The following is a 16,085-nucleotide window of genomic DNA, read 5'->3' on the forward strand; positions in this document are numbered from 1 at the left end:
AAGATACTGAACAATACCAATACTGACCCCTGGGGAACAACACTTGTGACCAGTCACCAGCTGGATGTAACTCCATTCACCACCACTCTCTGGGACCAGCAATCCAGACAGTGTCTCACCCAGCAAAGAGTGTAACTGAGCCACGGACTGCCAGCTTCTCCAAAAGACAGTGGGTGACAGTGACAAAAGGCTTTGCTGCAGTCTATACAGGCTACATGCACAGCCTTTCTCTCATCCACCATGCAGGTCACCTGGTCACAGAAGGAGATCAGGTTGGCCAAACAAGAACAGGACCTGCCTTTTGTAAACTTATGCTGCCTCAGGCTGATCTCCCAGTTGTCCTGCACATGTTGTGTGGTCTCACTCAAGATGAACTATTCTATAACCATGCCTGGCACTGAGGTCAGGCTGACGGGCCTGTAGTTCCCCAGATCCTTCTTATAACCCTTCTTACAGCTGAGTGTCACATTAGCAGGTCTCCGGTCATCTGGGACCTCTCCAGTTGACCAGGACTGCTGATAGATGGTGAAACACAGCTTGGCAATCACCCCTGCCAGCTCCCTCAGCACCCTCAGGTGGACCCCATCTGGCCCCATGGACTTGTGATAGTCCGTGTGGAGCAGCAGGTCTGCGCCGGTGATGCTGCTCCCTTTCCCAGCATCACCTTCCTGGCTAGACCTATGAGCCAAAGCAGGGGGAAAAGCAGGGGAGAACATGCTGGCTGGGGAAGGGAGGGAGAATTTGTCTTGTGAATGCTGCAAAGAATTGAGCTGTGAGGCTCAGGGAAGGTCTCGGCAGATGCCTTGGGGGTGGTGGTGGGTGGGTTTCTGAAGCTCTGGTGGGTTTAGCTACGTCAGCAGCACACTGCACTGCTAAGTTTTGCCATTTACTAGCACTGTGCTATTGGACTGAGTCTGAATCGTAGTTTTTTCACTTCTCTTCATCCCTCACTTCTTTTCTTCTCAGAGAAAAACCCACAGTTCTCTCATGATTTTCTCTTGTTGCAACATGCACCTATAGCACTGATACTCATTTCATTCGTGTATTCCCAACATCACACTTTCTAAATATTGACTTAGTGCCCTAGTCTCCATGTGAATACAATCACTTAAATTTATAAATAAAACACATTTTGGGATCTTGTTATTTGTTTTTGGGTTCTTAAACCTTCAAGGTGCTCTCAAAATACCTTTTCAGATTTTTCTTTCTGCAACCTCAGGAGCAGGAACGTGAGCTTCTCCCACACTCAGACTGTGGGGCTTCAATGAAAATCATCAGTTATCACGAGAATCATAATGAAGTCTCTGGAGTTGGCACTGAAAACTCACTCTGACATCTGTAACACCCTACATCTCCCATAGACCTACCCCATGTCCCACTTGTTCTTATGCCCCCATGCTCGGCATCCTCTTCACTGCTCTGAATCACTGGCTCCCTTGGGACTTCCTCTGATTATCTCCTTGGTCACCTCCTCATTGATCTGATGACTTCCTACACCGTTTTTGGGTCAGGCCATTCTCAGGTGGAGTCTCACAACAAAGGCCTTGGCCAGCCCTGGGTCTGCCATTGATTTGACCCTTAAGCCCAGCCCTGAGTGGGGTTGCAAGGGCCAGGCTCAGGAAAGGCCATGGGAGAAGAAAGTCTGACAAGACAGGAATGGCCTGGTTGCCTGGGGCAGGCATCAGGGAGATCAGGGCAGCAGTTTCAGGGAAATACCAGCCCAAAGAGCTTGGGCTGGGAGGTTCGTGGTGACCTACCTGTATAATGTGGAGGCTGCTCTCTTCAGCCCCTTAGGTCTGTTAGGTTTAGGTTCCCCAGCCATGTTGATATCTGCAACAAACAAAGTCACAACATTACCTTGTGTGCCCATGAGAACTGGGAGTGAGGCACAGCCCCACTGCACTCTGCTGGGATAGACCTGCTGCACTCCTGCCTTCCTTCAGCTGGTCCCTGCTGGACCTTCACAGGAAGGCAAATGTTTTCCTCTTGCTCTACACAGATACAAAACACTCATTTTCAAAGTCAGTGCCTCTGGACACGCTCAAACCCATGTACACAAATTCAGGGCAGGCCTCCCAGGGGAGCACAGTGCTGTTATGATAAGGCACAGAATACAGAAAACTGCCAGTAGTTCCAATTTATTCCTTGCTCCTTCTAGAATAAAAATGAGTGTTAAGCACAAGCCACAAGTTGCTTTAGACTGGGATGCATTAAAAAGTGCATGAAGTGTAGGGGCATGCACCCAATTGATCTCTTCGATACATCTTTGATGAAGGGCAGGGAGAACGGGTTGCTCTAATCTGTGGAGGAAATTTCTCTCCTCAGTCTCACTGCCAAACATATTTTTGATGTGGGAATAAAGTGATAGAGCCAATTTCATGGAGATAGCCAAGAGCCTGGCAAGCCAGCACCAAGAGTGACCATAAGTCTGTCTAGATGCTTCTGGACACTGCAAATCATAGGATCTTTTGAGTTGGAAGGGATATTTAAAGATCATCTGGTCCAACTCCCACGCAATGAACAACGACATCTATATCTTGATCAGGCTGCTCAGAGCCTCCAGCTTGACCCTGAATGTCTACAGGGATGGGCCATCCACCACCTCTCTGGGCAGCCTGTGACAGTGCCTTACCACCATCTTTTTCCTTATATCCAATCTAAATCTTCCCTCTTTTAGTCTGAAATCCTATTATCTTGTCCTGTCACAACAGCCTGAGTCACTGGAGGTTTCTTCTGGCAGGGATAGGAAAGGACAACTGCAGCCATCTGGGTGTGCATTACTATCTTGCTTCTGGAGTTGGAAATTAATTGCAGTTATTTGCTCAGTGGCTGTAGCTCCCTTGATCAGCTGAGCACAAGACTTGTGCTTAACATCACGTGCATGCTCTAGAAATGTGTTCCTTGCAAGCAAAGGGACCACTACCCATGGTGGCCATGCTGTGTGCTGGCACGGGGACACGTTCCGATCAAAATGCCTCCTTTCATTGCTGCCTTTCACTCTCCACCCTTCCATATTCAGCTGCTAACGGAAATGTAGAAGAATGCTGAGCCTGAACATGAATCTGAACAGGACAGCTCTGTGGATGGCTGCTGCCAACATGGATGTCTTTCCATTTTGGAACATCACAATGCCTTTGGCAATGCCACAGAGGAAGAGAGGAATAAATTCTTCCATGGTGCATCCCAGAGCACAACCCTGCTCAGCTCCAGTTCTCCTGCTGTGAACCCATTCTGCTGTCATGGTGCATCTTGCAAACTGCCAGTCACTTTTCCTGCAAAACGGAGAGCAACTGACAGCACCATGCTGACTGACACCCTTCCAGGGAGATGCAACGAAAGCCGAGTGGTGGATAATGTGGATAATGACAACAATTAGCTCAATTTGCTGGTACGCGCTGCTGGAAATAGCACCACAGAGCCTTCACTGCGGTGTGCAGTCAGAGTAGGAAATTTGTACTTTCGACCTGCAGCAGTGATGAGCCGTCAGAACCCCCAGGACTCCCTTGTCAATGAACACAGAAAGACAAGAGCTCAGCATGCACATCAGCCTGGACACATTTTGTATCCCATTTCCATTCTGGCTCCCTACTCCTCATCACTGAATCCATTTGCTCAGACCATGGTATATATCCCCCCCCTGCCCATAACCAGGGGTCTCTTCCTGCACGAAATGAGGAGGTTGTTCTTTGTCTAGCAAAGATGTCAGGGACAGATTACTGGTGTGGATCCAGCCTGAAGTGCAGAGCTCTTGCACTGAAGTGGTGATGGCCTCCTGCAATGACTGGATTTTCTAAAAGCCTCTACAGAAAGCACAGTGGTAGCCAGGACCTGCCTGGCAGAGCAGTCCATGACCCAGTGAGGGATGGGCTGCAGACACGGCTTCCTCAGTTTAATGATGCATTCAGTATCTTGCTGATCAGTTAAAATGCAAGTCTGACAGTTTACATGTCTGCTGATAAAGGAAGAAGAATAAGAAAAGATGGAATAAAATGCAATTAGGACATCCAGATAGAGAACTGATCTTATGAAGAAGATGCCAGATAGAAAGACGAGCTGCTGCCTTGCTCAAGCTAAGGCCTGGCATGCAGGAGTGGCTCTGGATTTGGATGCCCTGCTACACAACTCCTGCTGGCACTGGGACATGTTGCCCTGCACTACTGCAAGCTGCTGCCTCCCAGTAGGTTGGAGGTGCTTTCCCCCTTCACCAGCTGCTGCCCACAGTGCATGGGTGGTAATTCCCTGGGAGCTCCTGCCATCCAGAATGCAGCTGTAGGCCTGAAGAGCACTGGTTTACTGCTCTTCCTATAATCCTATACTGCTTGCATGTGCAACCAGCTGAAGTTACTGCATGGAGCTGGAAAGGGACACTGGCTCCAGCCACCACGCTCCAGGTGCTTAGAGGACTGGACATTATAGTCTGAGACTTACATTCAGAATGCTGCTTTTGAAGCCTGACAGTACTGGTTGTACCTGCAAGTTTTGTTTTGAAGATGGTAGCATGTCCCTCCAAGCCCTGCCCATGCACTGAGGCAGGGACAGCCTCACCAGCAACACGCCTACCATGCCCATACCTGTCCCATCCCTTTCTTTCCCTCCACTTCAGTACAGCCCACGTGGCCGTGAAGCCACGTTTTTGTAGGGGCCTTCTACTTTTTCTGTGCAGGCATTTTCTAGTCACACTGTACAGCATCATTACCTCTTCCTCTCTGCTGGGTTCCACTGAAAGAGAAGTAAATCCACATTTGGGCCATGAGTATTATAGGAAAGCATGCTGAACTCTTCTGTGTGAGACTTGATCATGAAGAGAAGGCAAATGAAAGGGAACTGAATAACTCCTCCAGTGTGTGTGCAGTTCTCACAGCTGTAGCATGGTTCTTTTGCCTTGCTGGCATGGCAGACCTCTAGGACCAGCACCAATAGGACAGTAAACAGTTCCAATCACAATACCTTTTTATAGGCATCTCTCTTAAGCAAAGTGGCTGGCCGCCCTTCTCTTAGCTGCACCTCTGACAGCAGTGCCATCATGAGCTCCTCTGCTCCCCAGCACCTTGCTCGTCATTTCTATCAATGATGCAAACATGTGGGCAACATCTGGGCTGCAGCAACCCTGGCACACTGCAGCTCAGCTCTGCTTTGTGTTGACAGCAAGAGAAGTGAAGAAAAGTTTCTGTATTTGAATAAACCATGGATGGAAACAGCACAGTGGCTTAAAGACATGACTTAGAGCAGAACTTCCTATTTCTGACTGCTGTGCTGGCAGCAGAGTGGGAATGGGTTGCAAATTGCTCCCCTGTGTGTCCAATGGCCACTGCTTGCAGCAGACTTGGAAATAACAATTTTTCATTAAGAACACTGCCTTCAGTTCCAATTCTCAGCTTAGAGCTGGTGACAAAGGCTTCTCAGCATGTGACACTTCAGAGCAATCTGCAAAACAAGGATGCAGCTGGGAGCAGCTGGGGTGGTTTTGTTTGTTATTTCTTATCACACAGCAGTGCAGACAAGAGACTTTCACATATCTGGTGGGGGGAGAGTTATCTCATTTAACATCAGCTGGCTGAAGCTGGTCTGAGACAGTCCAAGTTAGATTATCACCTCTCTTGAAAGGCAATGCTAAGGCTGGTACCTTGGTACCTCCATCCCAACCTCAACCAGGTGTCTCAGACTCAAACACAGAGAAGCTCATCTCTGCTGATCACAGACAATGTCCATGTGATCAGAAATGGTGAGACACTTGACTTCTGGATGGTGAAAAAAATAGGAGATCAAGTCCTCTGGTAGTGCTGAGGGAAGCCATTCAGGTGATGAGCTGCTGTTATTTCAGTCCAATACTTCATTTCAGGATGCCACTTTTTCTATCGAGAGTCCCCTCTGCCTCTACAAAGTCCAGGCAGTGCTGTGGTCACAGCCCTGAGTGCACTAATATAACTGGATGGCTATGCTTAGCCTCACTGCTGATCTGTAGGACAGCTCTGATGCTGGTCTCCAGCACTGTCACAGCCATGCCTGTGCCTGGATATGGACCCTGCTGTTCCTGCCCCATGGACCAACATGCTCCCAGGCCAGTCTCATCACTATGGCCCTGCTGGCTCATCAGTGGGCTGTGTCTAATCCATTCACCATCCCTAAACCTGACCCTGACTTACAGATCAATGCTGCAGCCTGATCTTGGCCCAGCCATGCCCTGACTACCCTTTAGGGGGCAGCTGGCCCCTGTTGCACCTGGGCACATAGAACACCTGGACAAAAGACTTACCCAGTGTCTGGCCTGCAAGCACGCGTCCGTTCTCACCCAGCACGGCGGCACGAGCGTGCCTTTCGTTGGAGTACTGTACGAAGGCATAGCCCTTGTGAACAGAGCAGCCCACCACGCGGCCGTACTTGGAGAAAATGGTCTCCACATCTGACTTCTTGACCACAGCTGTGTTGAGATTGCCGATGAAGACTCTGGAGTTGATGGACTTGGGGTCATTCTTGTTCGTTATGTTGCTCGTCTGCACCTTCAATGACATCTTGAACACCTGAATGAATAAATCAGGAGTCAGGAAGGTGTGCAAGGGAATTACCCAAGTCTTACAAAAAGGGGAGGGGGAAAAGGGTTCCAGCAAGGCTGGAGCAAAGGCACCAGCTCCCCAACTACAGCTAGCCTCTGGAGACCCCTCTGTGCTGGGTAGGGGCTGCTGCCTCCAGCACAAAGTTCAGCAGAAATGCATTTATCAGGCTGACTCTACGTGTATGCTGGCTGCTTCCCAGGCACAAAATAGTATTTAAATAGATTTTACATCCAAATAAAAGCTTTAATGCAATTAAAATAAAGTTTTTACTTGTCTATACTTAATTAGAGTTTAAGGACTGCTCTTTTTAGAGCAGTTTGCATTCAGCACTTTTGCTCATGCCCACTCCTGGGCTTCCCCACAGGTTCCCCTGGCAGAGGCTGGCTCTCCCCATGCACATGGACAACCTGGACCCTGCAGATCTGCATCTGCAGATAGAAGAAGGCTTCATTTTTCTGGAAGCAAGCAATGAAATTTACGTGGTGAAGGAAACACTGTGCTTCTAGCTGATATCGGCTCTCTAGCATTGCTGGGCTTTGAGCTGCATTCTGAGCTAACAGGAGATGTCACTGTTTGCTTGGGAATCATAAGCAGGCACTGCAGCCCGCCACCACCACAGCTGCAAGGCACGATCCTCCCGGGTCCTCACCTGGGGTATCTCATGGGCAGTCCCTAGGAAGGATCAGGGCTAGGAACTGTATTAAATTAAATTTAGTCTTGCTGATATCAGGCAGCTTGCTCTTATTTATGCAACAAAACCTGCAGCTGTCCAAAGATATTGGTTTGATTTTCATCTTCCAAAAAAAAAAGAGGGGCTGTCTGGGGCTCATTACTGTGTGCTGCACACATACAATGTGATATTTACCCAGGAGCAGTCAGTGCAGAGCTGTGGGAGCTGTTTTACAACGCACATGGTTGGTGCTGCTCTTCCCCAGGTCTTCTCCATGGCTATGGCAGAGCACCCTGGCCCCTGTCAGGTACTCCAACATCTTCCTGAGCACTGCTAGGGATGAAGTCCAGCCAGCTTTGGGGCTTCAGCTCTCCATCTCTGTCTGGGCAGTCTGGCCTGGGATGGGTGGCAGCTCCCTGGCTGCATGGGGCAGCTCTCTGTGATCCCCAAGTCCTGGGGGCTCTGCCCACCTGCAGCCCAGCCTGAAAAAATTCTGTCCTCACTGACAGAATCATTTCCCGACATATTTTTTGGGGTTGTGGCAAGACTTTCGAAGAGCCAAAGTCCCCTTTCCCCTTCTTGTTATCCAGGGGTGGTGAGGGCCTGGCACTGCTTCCCAGAGCCGTGGGTGCCCCATCCCTAGAGGTGACCAAGGCCATGGAGGGGCCCTGGGCAGCCTGAGCTGGGGGGCAGCCAGCACACAGCAGGGGATGGGGCTGAATGTACTTCCATACACAGAGGCAAGCATCAACACCTCAGGGCTTGTCACCATGAGCTGTCTGTTTCCAGGGTTTGCAATAGCCGAGGAACGCGGCCTGGCTCCATAGCAAGGGCCTGCAGCCTGACCCATGCAAACAGGAGATGTTTAACACTGATTGTAGTCAATGAGCTCTATATGGACAAGTCACAACTGCCAGCCTTCAGCCTTTTTAATTTTCAGAGCATGAAAGTCAGGGTACTCAGCTCCTTCATGGTCTGAAGTCTATCTGTGTGTAGCAGTGGAGTTAGGCCTGAGTAGGCTTCATGGTGCCGCAGTGTCTTACCCAGCACTCAGCCCTGAGTTCCCAGCCCATGTGAACATCCACCATGATCCAACATGCTGGCACAGCACTTGCTTGAGAAACCCTCAGAAACTTATGGTGCCTTTAGGACCCACTGTCCAAATCCAGGTCTCTCTGCCTCTGCATGATTTCCCTGCGGCAGCATCCCCAAAGCTGCCCTCATCTGGGCTGTGCTTCCATGAATGGATGTTTCTATCTCCCAGCTTTCATGCTGAACAAATTAAAATATAATCCTGTTTCCTGCTTAGGGAAAACCCTAAAGCTGCTGTTAGCCCAAACACTTCCCAAATTGTAGCATGCCCAGGAGAGTATTATTTATACTGCTCTGATTTCTGACCAGCTGTTTGCAGCTGTAAATACCAATTACATCAGTGTGCTGAGCTCTTTAAGCCTGTGTGGGAGGGATGTGGGTTAAGCTGTTTCCATGCTATGTGCAGAACACAAAGGTCTGGCTGGAAGATTCGGGTAAATCAAGGGCTTTTCCCCCAAAATTAAAGGGCTGCCTGTTCTCAGCAAGTGCATCATGACCCAGCTCTGCTGTTGCCAAGGGATCTGGTTCACTTTGTGTGTTTTCTTTAAAAGTAAAAGAGCTGGATGAGGATGCTTCCCAGGTGGGCACTCAGGTACCAGATGAATCTTCACTTTGAGAATAAATAAATTACCAGCAGCAATCCCTCCACCCCCCCTCCCCTCCTCCTCCACTTCACCTTCAATCATCATTAGGATGGACAAGTTACAAGGAATGACACCCCTCTGACAACACCTTAATGAAGGTGGGACACAAATTCCCTGTTTTACAGATGGGTTACCAAGGGGCTTGCCAGCTAACACAATGACTTCAGAAGAGACCCCTGAAGTCCTGGCAGGAGTTCATCCTGCACAAAGCTACCAGCTCCCTGCTTTGCATGGACCTCTCTGAGGTGGGGATAGGATTCCTGCTCCCAAGCTAGGACCTGAAGCCTTCAGCCTGAATTCCTTGAGCTCCTTCCTCACCCTGACCAATGGTAACGACTCCCCAGAGAGTGCTGGTGGGGAGCAGGACATCTCCCATGGCACCCCCAAGGTACCATCTGAGAGATAGGTGCCATGTGGAGTACTGCCTGCCCCCAGGTTCCATCTCCCACCTCACATCTTTCTTGTCCAGCTCCGGATATGGCACCTGCAGGTGCTTCCCTTATGGTTTCTGCTGCAAAAAGAGCTGTGCCTGGTGGCTTGTCAGTGATGGGATGGTGGCTCTGGGTGACAAACTCCAGGTCAGGCCAGCTGATGGCCACACCACTAGGCAAGACTTGGGAGGAAGCCATTGAGGACCAGAGGTCCTAAGTGCCATCTGCCCACTGACTGCTGCACCTCTCCCTGTTGTTACAGAGATGGGAGCCACAGCCTCAACCATTAGATCTGTGAGCACTTGTCCAGGCTGAGATTTCAGCCCCACCAGCAACATCCTCCATCTAACAGGCCAGTGCCAAGCACTTTTCTGCTATCCTCACACACTACTGGCTTTCCTGGAGAAAACAGCCCCCTTTCCACCCAGTTAATTCCCGTTGTCTTCTTGCACACAATACTCATTTTGCATCACTTCTTGCTATCCTTACCGTAACAACCAAACTTTAACCACCACTTGCTGATCACCACACACTAATACACCTATCCTAACCACACACCAGCAGAGCACTCTGCACCACGCCCGGGTGAAATCCAGCACTGGCTCAACCCCAACTTCCATGAAAACATCACAGCTCTCCCTCGTGGTCAGCACAGCACAGGATCTCTTTGAGCTCCCATCCCTTTGATAACATCACATAAAAAACAGTGGGAGCCCTTGGCAAAGCATCTTGGCGATTCTCCGATTACGTATATGTATATATAAATACATACAGCAGAGACAGGTACCAGTGGTGATACACTGATATTCTAATAACTACAGCTGTCTAGAGGATGCATTCTCACAGCTATTATTTTACCTTTCTCCCTCAAGCAAGTACTGCAACAAGGCAGGCTTGAGTCACAAAAGAGAGTAAGAAAGAAAAAAGGCAACTAGTAATGATTCTTATCAATTGGACACGGACAAATGGATGTATAAAGGGGCCCTTGCAGACCTCAAAGAACACAAAGCACACATGAATATGATTATTTCTGCTTTCTGGAAGGGAAACTGAGACACAAAGCTTACTTCCAGTTTCTGAGGAAAGCTGTGAGTTCTGCTAAATCTTTCTATTTGGTTGAGAATTCCCTGATATTTGCTGTTTTGCTTAAAGCTTCAGCTGCTGTGTTCATGCAATTGTGTGAAGTAACACTGACACACCTTCCTGCACCACAAAACCAATAAACTGCTAACAACAACCCTATAAAATAAAATACAGTAGGATAGGATAGAATAAAATAAAATAAAAACCTTATAAAGCCCCAGAAGCCCAGTGCCAGGCTGGGGCTCAGCACGATGAGGCATCCATGGGGCATCCATGCAGGCCACAGTCTGGATGCTCTGTGCAAGCTGCCTCTGGCAGCATCCATTCCCCACTTCTCCTCCCTACCTGGGGCAGCGTGGCTGGAAACGATGTCACGTCCCCTGCTGTCACTCATGTTCAGGGATCCCTTAAAGATATTGATATTCAATCCGGTAGCAGCCTAAGGCCAGAGCTGGTTTACTTGATAAGCTATTTTTCCTTCCTGCTTTAAGTGCCTTGCTTCACAGATTAGCTGTTTAATTGAGAGCCAGGTGTCTAAAAACCCCAGAGGCTTCCATCTTAGTGATGAACTGTCACAGAAGAAGAAGGCAAAGAAAAAGCACCCAGCCCCACCACTCTCTCTTTGCAGAAAGCTCTTTATTTGTGTGACGGCCACATACAGCTGGGTTGTTATTTTCCTCTTATCACACTTGTTCACAAAATGAGAAACACGGTTTTTCATCCTGTCCCAGTCCCTGCCCAACCTTCCCCAGCTTGGTGGCACTGTGCTGAGACAGATGACAAAAGTGCCGATCCTGCAGAGAACTGAGGGGACAAAGCTGCTCCTTGCCATGGGCCCAAGAACATTTCAGCCCTTTGGGGTGCCCCATCTGGCAGACTGCTCCCCAGTGTCCTCTGGGGCTGGGGCTGGAGGCCCCAATGCCTCCTGCTCGCTTGCTGGGGTAAGCCCCAGCTACAGAGGCTCACTTCTTTCTGCATCTGTTATGTGCTCACTCAGGTCAAAATGTGATTCTGCAGCAGCCAGGCTCTTGGCTTGGAGCAATTTCTGAATGGAGCAGCTCCTCCTTTACCCGTAGAAGTAGCCTTAAATAAACACAGTGCATTACAAGAGCCTGCCTGCCTTGCCCTGCCCCATCAATAGCACAGAAAGGCGGATGCATCTACAACTGAACTCCCCGCCACCTCTGGTGCCAATCACTCCTCCTCGGGAGCTGGCAGTAATTTGCTGGTGAGTCCCCAGGCACTGGAGCCAAGCTCTGAAGCACTGCTTTAATAACCGACACAAACCCTGCAATCTTTTTAATAGCTTTTGAGTTCCCAGCACCTCCTCCACAGCAACCTGGGGGGTCTCAGCCTTTCTCCCAGAGAGCAGAAATACCCTCCGCAATGCTGTGTGGTTCAGTAAGCAGAATAAACTGGAAAGGAACGAGTTCTTGGGCTTTCTGGAGAAAATGGCTCTGGTTTTCCCTACTGTGATTGTTAGGGAACCAGGAAGTTATTAAAAGAAGGGAGTAAATAAAGACATTGCAGGTGTTGCACTGGTTATGCAGGAGCAGATGCCGTTTGGGGAACGGGCAGTGTGAGGATGTCTGCTGTCTCCGTTTGACCCCAAATGGAACAGAAATTGGGGGTGTACTCCAAAATGGTCAATGCTTATTTCATTGAGTTGGTTTCCTTAACCTCTCCACTCTTAAGTGCTAACTCCCCAAAGCTGGGGCTCAGTGCAGATGGATGCACGGTGCTCCTGCAGACTGGTGGATGCTGAGTGCACAACAGTATGTACAGAATTAGCTGCTTCATAATACTCCTCCAGCTCTCCGTCTTGCCATGCAAAGAGCCTGCTTTTATAATTTTTAATTAAAACGAGTCATTTTCAACTGGAGAAATCCTGCCAATCCTTTGAAAACCTGGTCGTGATTTAGATTTCAGTGCATCTGGCAAATCCCTCGTAAAGGAGCAATAAATAATCAGTAGCTGTTTTAATAAGTATTTAATCAGTTGTTAAAGGTACAATAGTTACAAAGTCTATCAGGTCAGCACACAGTTTATAGCTGTGGCTCGTAACCATCTGTCCTACATATTATTCATGCCTATAGAAAGCTTAAAAATCTATTTGTCAAGGTCTTAAATCCTAGTGAGTGTGATAAAGGGATGACCTATGGCTGGAAACCCTGAGATAAAGCCAAGTACAACTGCACCAGCCCTGTCTGCCTGCCTGCCTCCTGCTGAAGCCAGACGCTGACAGCTCCTTGCACCTGACAGCATACAGGGCCAATTAAACCATCATGTAAAAGTCATCCCACCATCCGTGCTGTGCTAGCAGCAAGAATTTGGGCATTTTCTGAAGCCTGTGTATCAATGTCATGGGTTTCAAGGTGTGAGACAACACTCCTCTTTAGTTGTTGGAACTTGAACTGTTCCATTCACACAAAACTTCTACTTCTTCCATGAAAATAATTCTAAAACGAAGGCATTTTTTCCCCCTAAAAATAGACTTTGTATCATCCTTTGATTGCAGAATATGCAACAAGTCGACTTTTCAGGAGCCTCTGCTTCTAATCGTCTTGGGAATCTCCTGTGAACAGACTCACATTCTTTTTGACAGCAGCAAAATAAATTTTAAAGGTCAATTGACTCAGATAAGCCCAGCCTGGCAGCACTTTCAGATGCAGAATTCCAGGCATAACATTTAGGTTGTGTTCCAGAACAGAAACAAAATTCTTTGGAGGAAAGAATCTCTAAAAGGAAAAAAAAAAAAAAAGAAGAAGAAGAAGAAAATGAAAAGGAAACAGCAATTAAATAGAATGTCATCTGTAATCCCACTGGTGCAAAACCTGATGATTACCTACTGGGCTATGGACAATGCTACATGTATTAATCTAATTAAAGTCCTTTTTTTACAGGCATCTGAAGCCAGCTCATTAGTGTGTTACTGAGATGCTCATTAATGGCTGGCCATGACTAATTTCTTGAGAATTATTCTTTAATTCTTTATCATTCACTGCCTAATGGGAAAACACAATGTTTCCATCCCCCACTCTCCCACTTGTACACAGTGGAAACTGGTTCTCATCAGCTGCCTATTGACTTGATGTTCCTTAATGAACAGTCCCCCCACCTGCCCCACTGTTGTTTTAACAGCAAATGATTTATTCATGAGGAAAGTGAGATCTTCAGCAAGTGAACTTTCTGGGAACTTTCTTAGCAGCTTAATGAAGCAGCATCTTTGTGCTGCTTGTTGTGTCTCCCTGAGAAGTGCAGAGAGGAGATGGAGAGCTGAAGAAGCCCTCTGACAAAGGCTTGTGGGTGAGTGGAGCACTGTCAAAGTGGGAAATCTGGGACCCCACAGCAATAATTTAATCACCTGACAGGGCTACATCTCCTGAAGAACAGCTGCCAGAGAGGGTGCAATCCTCTGGAGGTTCATCCTCTGGAGATTTTCAAGGTGAGACTGGATCAGGCCCTGGGCAACCTGATCTAGCTGTGGATGTCCCAGATCATTTCAGGGCAGTTGGACCAGATAACTTTTAAAGGTCCCTTCTAACTCTAAGGACTCTATGATGATAAGATCTCTGCCTGCCTTTTGGCAGAGGTGAGTGTGGCAATGCAATCAATTCCTCACCACACTGCTGGGCTCCCAGTGGGGCTGTCCTCATGCTCAGCCTCTCACCACCCTGCTCTGCCAGCAACCCCTACGAGCCAGAAGAGCTGGGGGAATGTTTTTCTGTATGACTAAGCAGAAGATGAGCATTCCCACACCACCACGTGCTTCCTGCCACTGGGGATTTCAGCAGAGCCCCACATGCCGTGAGAGTTGGCAAAGCCATGCGGTGAGGAGGATACTCCTGTGTTAGAGGGGCAGCTCGAGACCCCAGTGGGACCCAGGCATGTTTTGCTATGCAGGTCAACAGCCGATCATCCTCATTCCCCATGGGAATTAACACCAGTGGGTACCACTGATGCCCAGTGCCTGCTCCTCAGTGTTTGCAGAGTGGGGAACAGAGCATGGGATGGAGCCTCAGGAGGCACAACCAGAGGAAAGTGCAGCCCTCGGTATGCTGATCCTCTGCTTTTTAGCAGCTGAAGTTCTTGACATTCTTGTCCTCTCCTGGAGTTAATTATCAGCTGACTGCCTTTGAAAATTATTTCAGACAGTCTAAATACTCAGAATGACACCAGTGATTAAGACATATATCTCCGTAAATTCAACTGGTTGTGGGCTCCCACTCCACCTGCTGTGAGATCTGCTCAAACCTGAATGCTGCACTCACGGCTTTGCATGGGGCAGAGAGGCAGCAGCACCCTCACCCCAAGGAAAGCACCCTACAGAGGAGGGATGCTCCTGTGCCAGTGGTGAGGACAGGGAGACCTGGAGAGCAGCTGGGCTGCTTGGGGTGGCTGTTGTGGTATCACCTACATCAGTTGCCATTACCTTTTCTTTTGCTCCACACCTACTGGCCTTTGCCTCCCTTGGTTTACATAGACACATGGATTAAGACACAGCCTGGCTCAACGCAGGGACATCTGTTCCTATGCTGCCCTCTGAACCTGCTCCTACCTGCCCAGTGGTACTCTAACCATCTTGTCCCTGGCGTCAGCCAAAACTGTGAGTGAAGGTGCACCACCTGCTGCTCCAATTCCCCAACAGTGACATCACGCCAGTGATGGATTCCTTTCTGTACGATGTGGCTGTGAGTGATGGATCAGGATGGTGCAACTGATGCTGCTCTCATCCCCTCACACCTTCCAGGACAGCATCATCCTTTTCTTTGCAGCACTAAGCTCTTGTAACAGGGGTTAAAAAAGCAAGCCCCTTTTTAAAAATAATACAGAAAGATTAGTAAGCCATCATTGTTTGTTGATTATGGCCATCCTTTCCTGTAAATGAAGTTCAAAAGTCATTAAAAGATTTGTCAGCTGTGACTTATGAGCCTTTCCTGCTGCAGGGGAGTGAAGCAATGACAAATGCCCTCCACTGCTATCATCTGTTATGTGTTAGAAGTTGCCGTGTTCCAATTACCGGGGACCCACCGAATCTGTAAACGAAAAGCAACTCAAATATCCCACACGGCCTTTGGGACCATTAGTCAGAGCTGGCGAGTTCCAGTGGCACAGCATCGGCTGGGAGGGAGTCAGCAATAAATATATAACGCTTTGCATGCGTGCAGGGATTGCTGGCTGCTGCATGTAGCTTTATCAGCGTCAATTATGTTTTGTGCCTGCTTTGGGGAGGTAGAAACTCCCAGTTTCCCAAGCAGAAGGCAGGGCTGATGGGCTGCAGGATCTCAGGCCACTGGGACCCGATCAGCATCAGATCAGGACCAGGAGCTCTACAGCCCAGTCAAAAGCTAAATAAAAAAAAAACCAGCACGCTCATTTTTCTTGCTTGCAGCACAGTAGCGAAGGCTACACACAGCCAGAGCCCAGCCCTGCCTGCCACTTGCAGAGAAGTGTTTTGCCCTGGAGCAGCCACAGAAGCCATGCAGGGCTCAGTGCTCACCTTGGGAGCCTCCAGCCACACCAGGGAGCTCCTCTACCACTCAGTGTTGGAGGACACAGTTTTGCAGTGTCCTCCTGCTACCCGCTGCCCTGGGGCCCAGCACTTGTGTGCTTT

The 16,085-nt window shown here is 48.8% G+C and overlaps 1 protein-coding gene across 3 annotated transcripts in view; it reads right to left on the reverse strand.

Moving 5' to 3' along the window:
- Nucleotides 1–16,085, reverse strand: part of RALY (RALY heterogeneous nuclear ribonucleoprotein) — a 119,192-nt gene that overhangs the window by 13,389 nt on the left and 89,718 nt on the right. For all 3 annotated transcript variants that reach the window (XM_090152251.1, XM_090152250.1, XM_031605683.2), the window contains 2 exons: nucleotides 6,254–6,518; nucleotides 1,758–1,830 (listed from right to left, as the gene is read on the reverse strand). In XM_090152251.1, coding sequence (XP_090008377.1) covers nucleotides 1,758–1,830; nucleotides 6,254–6,509 — 329 coding nt within the window. In that variant the 5' untranslated portion in view covers nucleotides 6,510–6,518. Of the gene's footprint in view, nucleotides 1–1,757; nucleotides 1,831–6,253; nucleotides 6,519–16,085 lie in introns of those variants that run through there.

The sequence above is a fragment of the Phasianus colchicus genome, chromosome 17 (assembly GCF_987193195.1).
Source record: "Phasianus colchicus chromosome 17, bPhaCol1.hap1.1, whole genome shotgun sequence".
NCBI classification, from domain to species: Eukaryota; Metazoa; Chordata; class Aves; order Galliformes; family Phasianidae; genus Phasianus; species Phasianus colchicus.